The sequence below is a fragment of the Charadrius vociferus genome, unplaced genomic scaffold (assembly GCF_000708025.1).
Source record: "Charadrius vociferus isolate BGI_N301 unplaced genomic scaffold, ASM70802v2 scaffold202, whole genome shotgun sequence".
In the NCBI taxonomy this organism is placed as follows: Eukaryota; Metazoa; Chordata; class Aves; order Charadriiformes; family Charadriidae; genus Charadrius; species Charadrius vociferus.
The window spans coordinates 2,177,762-2,188,630 of NW_009647242.1; the positions used below are offsets into that span (position 1 = coordinate 2,177,762).

The 10,869-nt window shown below is 37.1% G+C and overlaps 1 protein-coding gene across 1 annotated transcript in view; it reads left to right on the forward strand.

Annotated features, from left to right (window-relative positions):
* Positions 1-6,198: 6,198 nt before the first annotated feature.
* Positions 6,199-10,869, forward strand: part of RAB12 (RAB12, member RAS oncogene family) — a gene marked incomplete at its 5' end in the record, with an annotated part of 11,399 nt that continues 6,728 nt past the window's right edge. Inside the window, one exon of the mRNA XM_009879981.1 lies at positions 6,199-6,257. Within this exon, the coding sequence (XP_009878283.1) occupies positions 6,199-6,257 (59 nt within the window). The remainder of the gene's footprint in view (positions 6,258-10,869) is intronic.

The following is a 10,869-nucleotide window of genomic DNA, read 5'->3' on the forward strand; positions in this document are numbered from 1 at the left end:
ACATAAGATACAATGGTTTGGGGTTTGTTGGTTGTTTTTTTTTTTTTAAACTGTTTTTATCACTTTCCCTTCTCCCCCACCACATACCTTTCGTTGTTGCTTGCTTTCCTCCTCTGCAGACAAGATGGTATAAATCAGTATCAAAGCTATTGAGCATCTTTTCATTGACTTCAGTATTTTCTGGATAGGTGTAAGTGTTGTACTGCATTTAGTTACAGACCAGGACTAACAAAGGTGGTTCTGACCTCAGTCATCAATTGTAGCAGAAGTAAGAAAATTTGTATAATGCTGTCTGGTGTCCAAATGTAAATAAACTGTGTCATCTTTGAATTATATGTCTGTTCTAATGGTTAATTAGTATGCAGCCTCTGAATTTTTAAAATGATTGTGTTTCTTTATATGTCGTCTGACTATTTTTCACTGATTGAATTGCTTTGATGCAAATCACTAATAGGCCTCTGAAAATTTAATCTATTGGAATTGATTTTAGTTGGAGGGGATTTTTTGTGCTATATTTGCACTGTGTTTTCCCAGCTCCTCCTTTAGTTTCGTTATCAGGAAATCTTGGCCTCCAAAAGGTCACTCTGGGTGCATTAAGCAAAACAGTTTCCGCTTCCTTTTTCTGGCACTTAGAAGGGGGGAAAAACACCCAAAACAAAAACAAAAAATTCCCTAAATGCATAGTAAGAAGTTTCTTCACTATTTATTTCTGAACAGATTCATTTAGCTTTAAAGAGAGAGGGTAGACCCAGTTGTGTCTGTTTCAGTTTGTGCTTTAGTAGATAACTTTTAGTTCCTGTTTGGGTTGAGAAATTGATATAATATGTTCTGGGCTAGACTTTGTTTTTATTGGATTTCAGTCTCAAGTTTGGGAACAGTCTCAAGTTTGGTTCAGTGACAAGATACGTCATCCTCACCAACTTGCCCTTATCTAGAACTTCATTAGTGCACTTCTCTTCTGAGTGTCTGTTCTCTTTCTTTTAAGGCTGTTTATTTTTCAAAAGAGTGCAGACAATTTGCTTAGCTCTGTGTTTAATATACTTTTTAAAAATGCTTCTGTTCCACTGGCCCTTTATTTTCCCTGGAAAAAGCATAGTTTCGGTTGAGCGCGTGTTGTAATAAATGTTCTCATTTGCATGAAGCATATTTTTAATCTAAAGTTCAGGTGCTATTAACCAAAACAATGTGCTTTGTATAAAATTTTCAAAAGCCTTAACTAATAATCTTACCTTTCACACACCATATAAATGTTGCTGTTCTTCACGCCTTATTTGACAGATATCTAGCTTGCGGGGAGAGGGTAGCAGCTTATTTGTATTTTTGGTCGGGCAAGCTGAATCAGTATACTTTGAAATGCTTAATAGATACAAAATCAGAAACCCAAACCAGTGGCTGAGATCTGTATTTTTGTGCCTTTTTCTTTAGTTCTTATATGTGTATGGAGCGTGTGTTTGGATTCCTGAAAAAGGCGTTTCCAGGAAAACATGGGGGTCAAAATCTGACATCCAAAGCACACACCTTCAATTTATAAAAAGAGAGGTGATGGTCTGGGTTTACTCATGGTGTAAGTGTAATAAGTTTAGAAAAGCTGAATGCATTGATTGCCTGTGTTCCATGCAAGCCTGATGGGTGTGGAGAAGAGGCTGACTTTTTAATGGGAGGGGAGATTGTGATAAGCCTTTTAGTTCCCCTCAAATCACTGTGACCTGGCAAAGGGCACGCTTCAGTATGATCATAAGCACATGCACTTGTTGGCTGCACTGGCATGTGTACATTTTGGTTACTAGTTGACAGTAAATTAGCCAGCAGGCATTTAAAACGCACACTAGGTAGGACGCAAACCAGCAATAGCTTGCTGGTGTTGTAGCAGCTAAAGACAGCCTTTTAAAATCTTTTCTTTTTATAAGATGTGTTGCTCAGATTTAATGCAGTTGTCACCAGTAATTATTGATTCTTCTGTTTTATTGAACTATATATAAAACCATGACCTCAGTTCTGTGTGCATAATTAAGAACACAAGGTGCTTAAGTGGCTTGTTGTTTGTGTTAGCTGTTCAGATCCTTTTAGGGGACACCCACCATAATTGGAGGTGCATGGTGGGGAACATGTTGGTGTAGCTGTGCTAGTAGAGTGTTACGTCAGGGATAGTAAGTCCTCTCTGTCAGCGCACAGGTTCTAGCACACCACTGTTTGTGCAGCTGTGTAGTTTCAAGACTGGAGCAGCCTCTGGCAGGATCGAACACAGAAATCTACACGTTTATTAAACTTGGGTGTTAGTTGTGTTTTGAGATCTGCCTTAAGGGAGTAGTAACTGCAAGAACTACCAGTATCATTACAAACAGTGTGAAACTTGAAAAAATTCTGACAATGTGCCTGTGCTTAACAGGTCTTAGAATTAGGTTTACCAAGACTGAGAAAGACACATCGTGCTTAGAACGGCTGTAAATTAAGAGTTTATTGAAGCAGGGATTTTAAAGAATTTATCAAATGCTGCCGCATCAACACTGTAGTATTACAAAGCACTTCTTTAAAAAACCACACCATTTTCTAAGAGCAGACTTAATACCTTCTGTATCCTGTGCTGAATAGACATGCCTAAAAGAACTGTTCGCAGTTATTTTGCTGAAGAATGGGAGTTTGCAGCAGTTAGTCCAAATCTTCTGTTCTACAACTGCAAATATAAAGAACATATGAGACTGGCTTAGGCTACATGAATGGAAAGGTGCAGTTGTCTAAGTGTCATGTGTGACTAATTGGTATTTGTTATCTGTAATAGTGGAACGTGTTAGTTTTCTGATTGACTTTCAAAGAATATTAATAGTTTTTCCTCTTATTTTTAATAGCTTGGGTAATGGTACAGCTAGCAAAACTTTTCATTTAGGTATTTTCATTGACCTTAATCAAGCTAAATAATTCGTTTCATTGAACTTTTTTCTTACCTTGAGATGATATTTGAAATTGAAGTGGAAAACAAATTATTGTGGTGTTATTTTAATTAAATTACTAATTTGTATGTAAACTCAAAGCACTACCTTTGGCAGGTCTATGTTGAGACATGAGAATGAAACCTAACAGGTTTAGGAATTCGTTTCTTCGTGTGCAAAAGGAAAGTTGCCAGATGTTTTTCCTTCAGTATTGGCAGACATGGAGCTTTAGGTATTGTGTTGATGCTTGCAGAGCATTACTAATTATAAAGAGCAGTTGAGCAACCTTTGCTTGATTCTGGCAAGCTATCTGACTTAAGTGTTAAATGATTAAAACAGTGCTGTAGAAGAATGTGCTTTTCCAGAACTGCTACTGGTTTGCGTTGTTCGTTGCAAAATTTAACAGTAGGGGCATGTTTCATGGTATGACTTTAAAATGATTAATAGAAAGATACGCCTTTGAAATAACAATGTTGTGGACATATTGTTTATTTTGAAATAATCTCTTTAATAGGTAGGCTTTTTTCTGCTTCATTCATGTGCTATGCCTGCTAGTCCCAGGAAGACCTGAGTTGAAAATTTACTTTATTAGAACAGTTGGATTTTTCTCTCCATATTTCATTATTTATTTTTCCTTTTAAAAAATACAACAAAACTTTTTTGCTCCTTGGTTTGTGAAAGACAGCAGTGTATAAACCACCTCTGTAAAAATATGTTGTTGACGGACTCGGTGAAACTTACGTGAAATGCCTCTCATGGTTTTAATACACAGGTTTGGATCAAAGATGGTTTAGACTATTTTAGTGTGTGTGACAACAGGACTTTTTCTTTACACAGCAGAGCTGTGTTCACTCTTTGCTCAGATCAAGCTCCTCTATAGGTATAATTGTTAGCCTAAGATAAGTATATCCAGCTGTATGAGCATCCTAGATTCTTTTTTCTATTTATGTTTCTGTGGGAGAGAAAAGCGAGAGTTTTGTTTTGTTTTTTAACCTGAGTTCTCAGATGAATGGCAAATCATATAGTATGTTGTGTATGAGATAATGGCCAGATTGGGTATTGGGGTTGAGATGTGCAGGCAATTATTTTAAAACTTCCTTGAGGAAGGGAGAGGTTTGCAGCAATTTCGGTTAATATTGATTATCTCCTCAGCAAGCAAAATTGCTGTCTTGGTGTAGACAAAGCTATGACCTTTAAGACAATTGCATTTTATAGTTCAAATGCATTTATATAGAGAAAAGGCTTTTAACAGTAGAAATGGATGTGTGTTTCTTTTTTTTAAAAAAAAAATCTCATTAATAGAAAAGCAGTAAGTACAAGAATTCTTATTTCCCACATTTTGGATAGTAAAGCATAGCTGGATCATTTCACTTCTGCTTTTACACTAACACAGATGGTGGTTTTTCAAAAGTGTAGAAAAATATTTCTTAAAGTTAGGATTAATAAATGCTCTGAAATTTTAATCATTCTAATATTTTTTTCTCAGTTTGTGTATGAATACTTGAAAATTGCCATTAAAATTGTAGACTGTACAGTACAAATCAGTTTAACACTTTAGCTCCTGTATTGCCTGAAAACCCTACTCGGGTTTGAATTGGATGAATTTTGCCAAGTGAAGAGTAAGCATCAAATGTCCTGAATAGGTGAATATGTGTGCTGGACACTTTTAAGGACATGGAGAATGAGGACAAATGTCATGGTGATAACCAATACTTCTGTCCCTATGTATGGTGCGACTGCAAGTTGTTTGAAGGAACTTTTGTTTAAGAGAATGATTATCAGTGATCCTTCTGTTTATTTAGTCTAGCTGAACAGTAGCAACCTGCTTTGCAAACTAAAAATAGAATTGAATGTCTCCTTTGCATTTCAATTAGTGAAGTGTATCTAGTTTTTTAAAACTTAGTCCATTTTATTGTCTCATACCAACAACTTTACAGACATGACTACCTTTAAAAGCACTTTGAAATAAATGCCAGGTCAACAACATGTAACTGGTTTTCGGGATGTAAAGTGCACTTTTTTCCCCTACCTAAATTTTCAGGAGTTTTGAAAAGCTTTAGATAAGGGCCAAGTTTAGTTCTTTCTGTCAGAGTTACAATCCAGTCTTGAGCCTAACGGTATTGGCAGGGACACTTGGCTTTTGCCAAGGGTAGACATTAGGAAAATGTCTAGTTTTTGTTGGAGAAAGTAAAATCTGGTTTTCCTCTTCACTTTCATCCCTATCCTTGGTATACAATTGTATGTGAAATAGCAAAAGCGTTTCCAACACACTATGCTTTTACACTTCTGTGTGAGTTTAAGTGTACCCGTCTGAACCATGTTCTCTTGTCTTTTATTTCCCCCTTTTTGATCTAGCACTGTTAGGAGGGATGGTGTTCAGAAGGAAGAACTGAAGCAAAAATGTTCATACAAGTGTATACTAAAATGAACACGTTCACAATCTACAAATGCTATGATATTCTAGGACATTGACATCCTGAAATATTCTTGTAGTTGAGGCGATAATCTTTTGTATCTAGGGGTTGTTTGACCATAGTTTGTCTTACGTGTTGATTGCCAGAATTATATTTTTTATAGATGTGAAATCTTTCTGTATAACGAGGTCTTCATAGTTCTACCTCTGATATTTAGCATGCATCCAAAATGTGGCTGGATTTTTGAGATGACGGATAAAAGTACCATACAGGTATAAAAGAAATTTTAAAAGTCAAATACCCTCTCTAAATCTAAGTTTGCTAATAAACATTTGCGGGAATTAAGAATGACAGTGTTTACAAACTTCTTCATAAACCAACCACAATTCCAGCACTTCTACTAAAGTGCTTTACAGATGCTAAGCATCCAGCCTGTAAATCAGATGTGTGTTGTTCCCACTTCACAGACAGCAAAACTGATGTGTTGGGATTGGTTTCGCTCCATGCCTCCAGGGCATCTGTGCCAGTTGGAAGTAGAGCAGGCTTGTCCTTGACAGTCAAGGTGAATAGGGGAGAAAGAAACATACTGGGTCTGTTTTACTGTTATGTTGGGTTCACCTGCTGCTGGAGATGTTGCACAAAGTGGAAGGTTTATGTTTTGATGCTGCCAAATTGGATGGCTTACAGACTACATAGCAGTTGTCAAATCCCCATGATGTTTCTGAGGTGACCCGTAATGGTGCAAACCCTTCTGCTTGTTCAGACTGTTACAAGTTAATATTAAAAAAAAAAATAATTACACCCTCATTACTTTTGCTTCTTATTCCTCCTTTTCTGTTTACTGTATTTTATTTATAGGTGTTGATTTTAAAATCAAAACAGTAGAGCTAAGAGGAAAGAAAATTAGATTACAAATCTGGTAAGTAAAACAAACGTGCAACCAGCAGTATGTTTTAATTTTTATGTTCTAGCATGGATTAATATGCTTGTCTAATACTATTAACTGTTATAAGCTGGTTTAGCTCTTACCCTATTCATCCTCTCCTCTGTTCCCACAAGACTTAAGCAAAACCAAATAGCTCTTAGATATTTGTGAGGGTAAAGGAGAAGGAGAAATAAAGTTAGAAATAGGACATGAATGTAATTACTGAAATGTTAATGTGTCACAGAGGTCTCAAGCCCCTTTTCCTAGAATGATATCACCTACACAAGAAACAGGAGTCCTACAAACAACAAAAGGTGACTGTGTTAGTAGAGAAAGTACACTTTTTTTATTTTCTGGACTGTTTAAAACTGACCTTCATCCTGACAGCAATTATAAAACAACTGTGAAGTATTTTTTAAACTGTTTTTCTGAAACTTGGTATAGGCAGTGCTGTTTCTTTGATGCTGTATTAAATAACTTAAAGTGAAGGGCATTCAAGACGAAATTATATCCACTCTAAACAGCACTGAGAAGTCAAATGATCCCATACAAATAAGACTCTATACTTTGACTGCTACGAATGTCCTACTACAGAAAGCTCAAAGTCTGAGCGAAGCTTTTCCTTTCTGGAGTAGGTTACATGTTTCCTGATAATGATTCTCCATATCAGTGATTAATATGGTTTTTATTGTTTAGAAATTATTGAGTTTAAGAGCTCCTTTGTTTTGCAGAGTAGTACAATACATAAACATTGTTATGAGAGAATAAACCAGCTATGTTCTATACATTAATCATATATACTACTTTGTAGAAGCTTAGCTTTGGTTTATTAACAGTGCGTGATGCATAATTGGCATTGTAGTTAAACTGTTAAAGCTGCTAACGACCCATAGAGGGGGGAAAAAGCTCTAAATATACTCGTTTTTACACTTTTGGGATATTCTGGTGGTTTCTCATTCTTAACTATGTGGATGCAGTGAATTCAGCTTACTAACTCCTCTTGGCAGGTCACCATCAACTCTGTTTGTCACACCATGTGTCTGTCTTGCTTCCCTCTGAGTTAACTGCTGCTTCATCTTTGGTATCATCTAACACTTGAATGTTAGTGGCATGTCTTCATCCATCATCTGTCCCTGTTTGGAAACCTGTGACCACAAGGCTGGCAGTTGAGCCAGTAATTGTTAGCCAGGGTCTGCTGGAGCTGACAGAGGTAACAAAAAATTCTGATACGGAGATGCTACTGTACACCTGATACGAACTCTTGCTATGAAATGTGCTAAACTTATCAAACAGTTTCTTCATATTGAATAAATACTTTCTAGGAGAGATGTTTTGTTGGAAAGCAGATGTTTAAACCATTATTTTCCACATATTGAGAATATGCTAGTAGGATATAGGAAACTTTTAAAACTGAAAATTAATAGGTTGTTAAAATGTGACCATTGTTGCTTTGCGAAGCCCTGCTAAAATGGTGGAGAGAACACAATATAAAGAGATAATACTTTAAAATATGGTAAAATCCATGAACACAACATCCTGCTCCTAATTGTCACTTTCTCTCCAAAAGTGGTTGTTACAATGCTGTTCTTATACTTAACCCTTAAAACTGTCTTGGCATACTTCTGATTTTTTTGGAAAAGCAATTAGACAACCATTCCTTTTGCTAATTTATCCTGAACTATGTTGTGTATATTGTTGGGCCTATTGATAAACTCTTATTATCATAGAATCACAGAATTGTAGAATCATTTTGGTTGGAAAAGACCCTTAAGGTCTTTGAGTCCAACCATTAACCTAACACTGCGAAGTCCACCACTAAACCATGTCCCTGGGCGCCACGTCTACACTTCTTTTCAATACCTCCAGGGATGGCGTCTCAACCACTTCCCTGGGCAGCCTGTTCCAGCGCTTGACAACCCTTTTGGTGAAGACATTTTTCTTAATATCCAATCTAAACCTCCCCTGGCAGAACTTGAAGCCATTTCCTCTTGTCCTATCACATGTCACTTGGGAGAAGAGACGGACCGCCACCTGGCTACAACCTCCTTTCAGGTAGTTGTAGAGAGTGATAAGGTCTCACCTCAGCATCCGTTTCTCCAGGCTAAACAACCCCAGTTCCCTCAGCTGCTTCTTATTGTACCTTCAACTGTTAGATTAAAAGAGGACAACAATTTACCAAGTCAAACACGCGGAAGTTTAGAAATACAGACTTAAGCTGCATGGCTGATCCTGAGTCAGTCTCCTTTCATACCTACACAGAGGCAGAGTTTTGGTTACCTCATACTTCCTGGTAGTTGTATCTACAGTGATTACAGTAACTTTACTACCAAAAAAAGGTTTATGTGGTGAACAGATCCTTTGATTTTTTTATTTTTTTTTTTTTTTTAGTCGTTTGATGATTCCACTTCAAAAATCAAACAAGAATAGTTTAAAAAGAAAGTTTAGCTTTGGTTATGTGGTCATTTGACCGGTGTCTCTACTGACCACTCTGTCAGCAGAGTGTTCCCCACAGACCTCTACCACTTGATTTTCTGAAGAAACAGCAGTACTATGTCAAATATATTGAGCAATTAGGTGTGCAGGATGTCCTTTTGAAAGCAGCTTTCGTACCTGCTGCTGTTAGTAGAGTGTTGGTAGAGTAGTATACAAATTGAACTTGTCTCCCATATTCCTTTCACAATAGGAAACGGTGCACTAAGGATCACAGAGGCGTCCGCTCTCGCCTGTAGCTTACCTATTCCTACCCGGTCCCTGCTGCCTCAGAGTACCTCTTCCCCCAGGGAAACAAGCGCCTACTCCTTAGATTTTGAAATGGTAGAGCAGCACTGAGGACGCAGAGTAGTGTCCATCTTCCCTGTGCCACCTGGAACACTAGTAGTCCCCCTTGGGCTGCCAGAAGTAGTCGATACAGTAAACCTCCTGCTGCATTGCAGTTCTTAGCTGAAACAAGCTCATACGTTCTGTGAGAAGTGATGCGTGCACGCGGTGCCAGGCCATGGGGTAAAGTACCCAGAAATACTGGATAGCGTAAGTGTCCAAGTGAATCCAAGCATCTGTGAATCAGTGCTTTTACAAAGCTTGTAAACTAGACCAAATAATCGGAAAGCCACTCTCATGCTTTGAAGCGTAGGTGTGCCAGGAGTTGCTCGGCAGGAAAGCAGGGTGTCTGACTGTCCTGTCTCACCTAAATAATCCGGGCACTTGGCTGACTCAAGCAGCAGTCACTTCTGGCTTCCTCTCAGAAAGACTGGAAGCTGTGGTGCTCTGCCACTCTGCCCAGTTCCCTGCTGGAGAGCCGAAGGGGCTCTCTGGTATCTCTACAGGTTTAATGCCAAAGGAAGCCAGTGGCCTGGCAAGAAAACAATCAGATTTCCTTCTAAAGGTTGTTTAAGTCAGTGCTTTCTCATAAAAAGTTCACATTCTGCCAGCTCAGCGTTTTCTAATGTACAGTTGTATTGGAAAATCTCTGGGGCGAGTAATAGTCTGAGGTAAAGATCACCTGTCCTGAAATGTAACAGAATGTAGTTCCTTCTGTTCAGTACTTCTGAAATAAATTATTTCCTATAATAAAAGATTTTAAATATATTTTTGGTTTTATGGAGGAAAAAAACCCAGCTTAACAAGTAGAATTAACCTCTAAAATGACTTAAAAACATTTTTTAAAATATTGCCTGTAGGTTCCATAAAAGCATAGGGCATGTGAAAGTGTTAAATTAGTGTTAAATTTTTATGTGTTTAAAAATATTTTCTTTTCTATTGCCACTTCACACCACCACTCATAAAAAATTAATTTAACTTCAGAGGCAAAGACAGTTTTGAGTCTGTGTATGTGTTTGTTTCAAGCAACTGTTTTAGATAGACACAGAGAACATTTATGTAAAATAAAAACTATCCAAACTTATTTTAATTAGTATCAACTGTATTTGTATTGTATTTTATGCAGTGTGAAACAGTGAGAATATGACAAGTCAACACTTGAAAATGAGCTTTGTGTGGTTTTTGTGTTTGCTTTTGTTTGGTGTAATGTTTGTATTTTTGGAGTGATGTCTAGTTTCTGTTTTGGAAGCAGACAAACAGAGTCAAGCAGTGGGGCTGTATTTTTGCAGATTATAGATGGTCAAGGAGTCATATGCTGTATGTTTCTGATCACAATTTAGAAATACCAGTGTTTTTCCATTAGAACAATTTCTTGGGGAAAAAAAAAACCCTGCTTTTAGTATTAAAAAAGGACTAATCTGTTGTATTTTTTTTCAGTGATGCCAAATCATTGATCAAGTTGTAGTAATTTATTATTTGGACTTCTGGAGTTTGAATTAAATTGAACTGACTTATTCTATTATGTCAATTCTGACCAGACCAAATGAAGAACTAGCAGCACTTAGTATCACTTATGAAATTCATGGGGTTGTGTACTGTTAGCCCAGTTAAATAATGCTCATCTCTTCTTCCAGTTTTCCACTAGTGTTTTAATAGCTATCCTTACTAAAATAGTCCAGCTGCAGGAGTGTAATACATTGATGAAAATAGTATAACAAACTTAATTGCTCCAGCACTGCACATGAAAGGAAGGCATTTTAAGTTGGATATGCTTTTAATATTAGCTCTG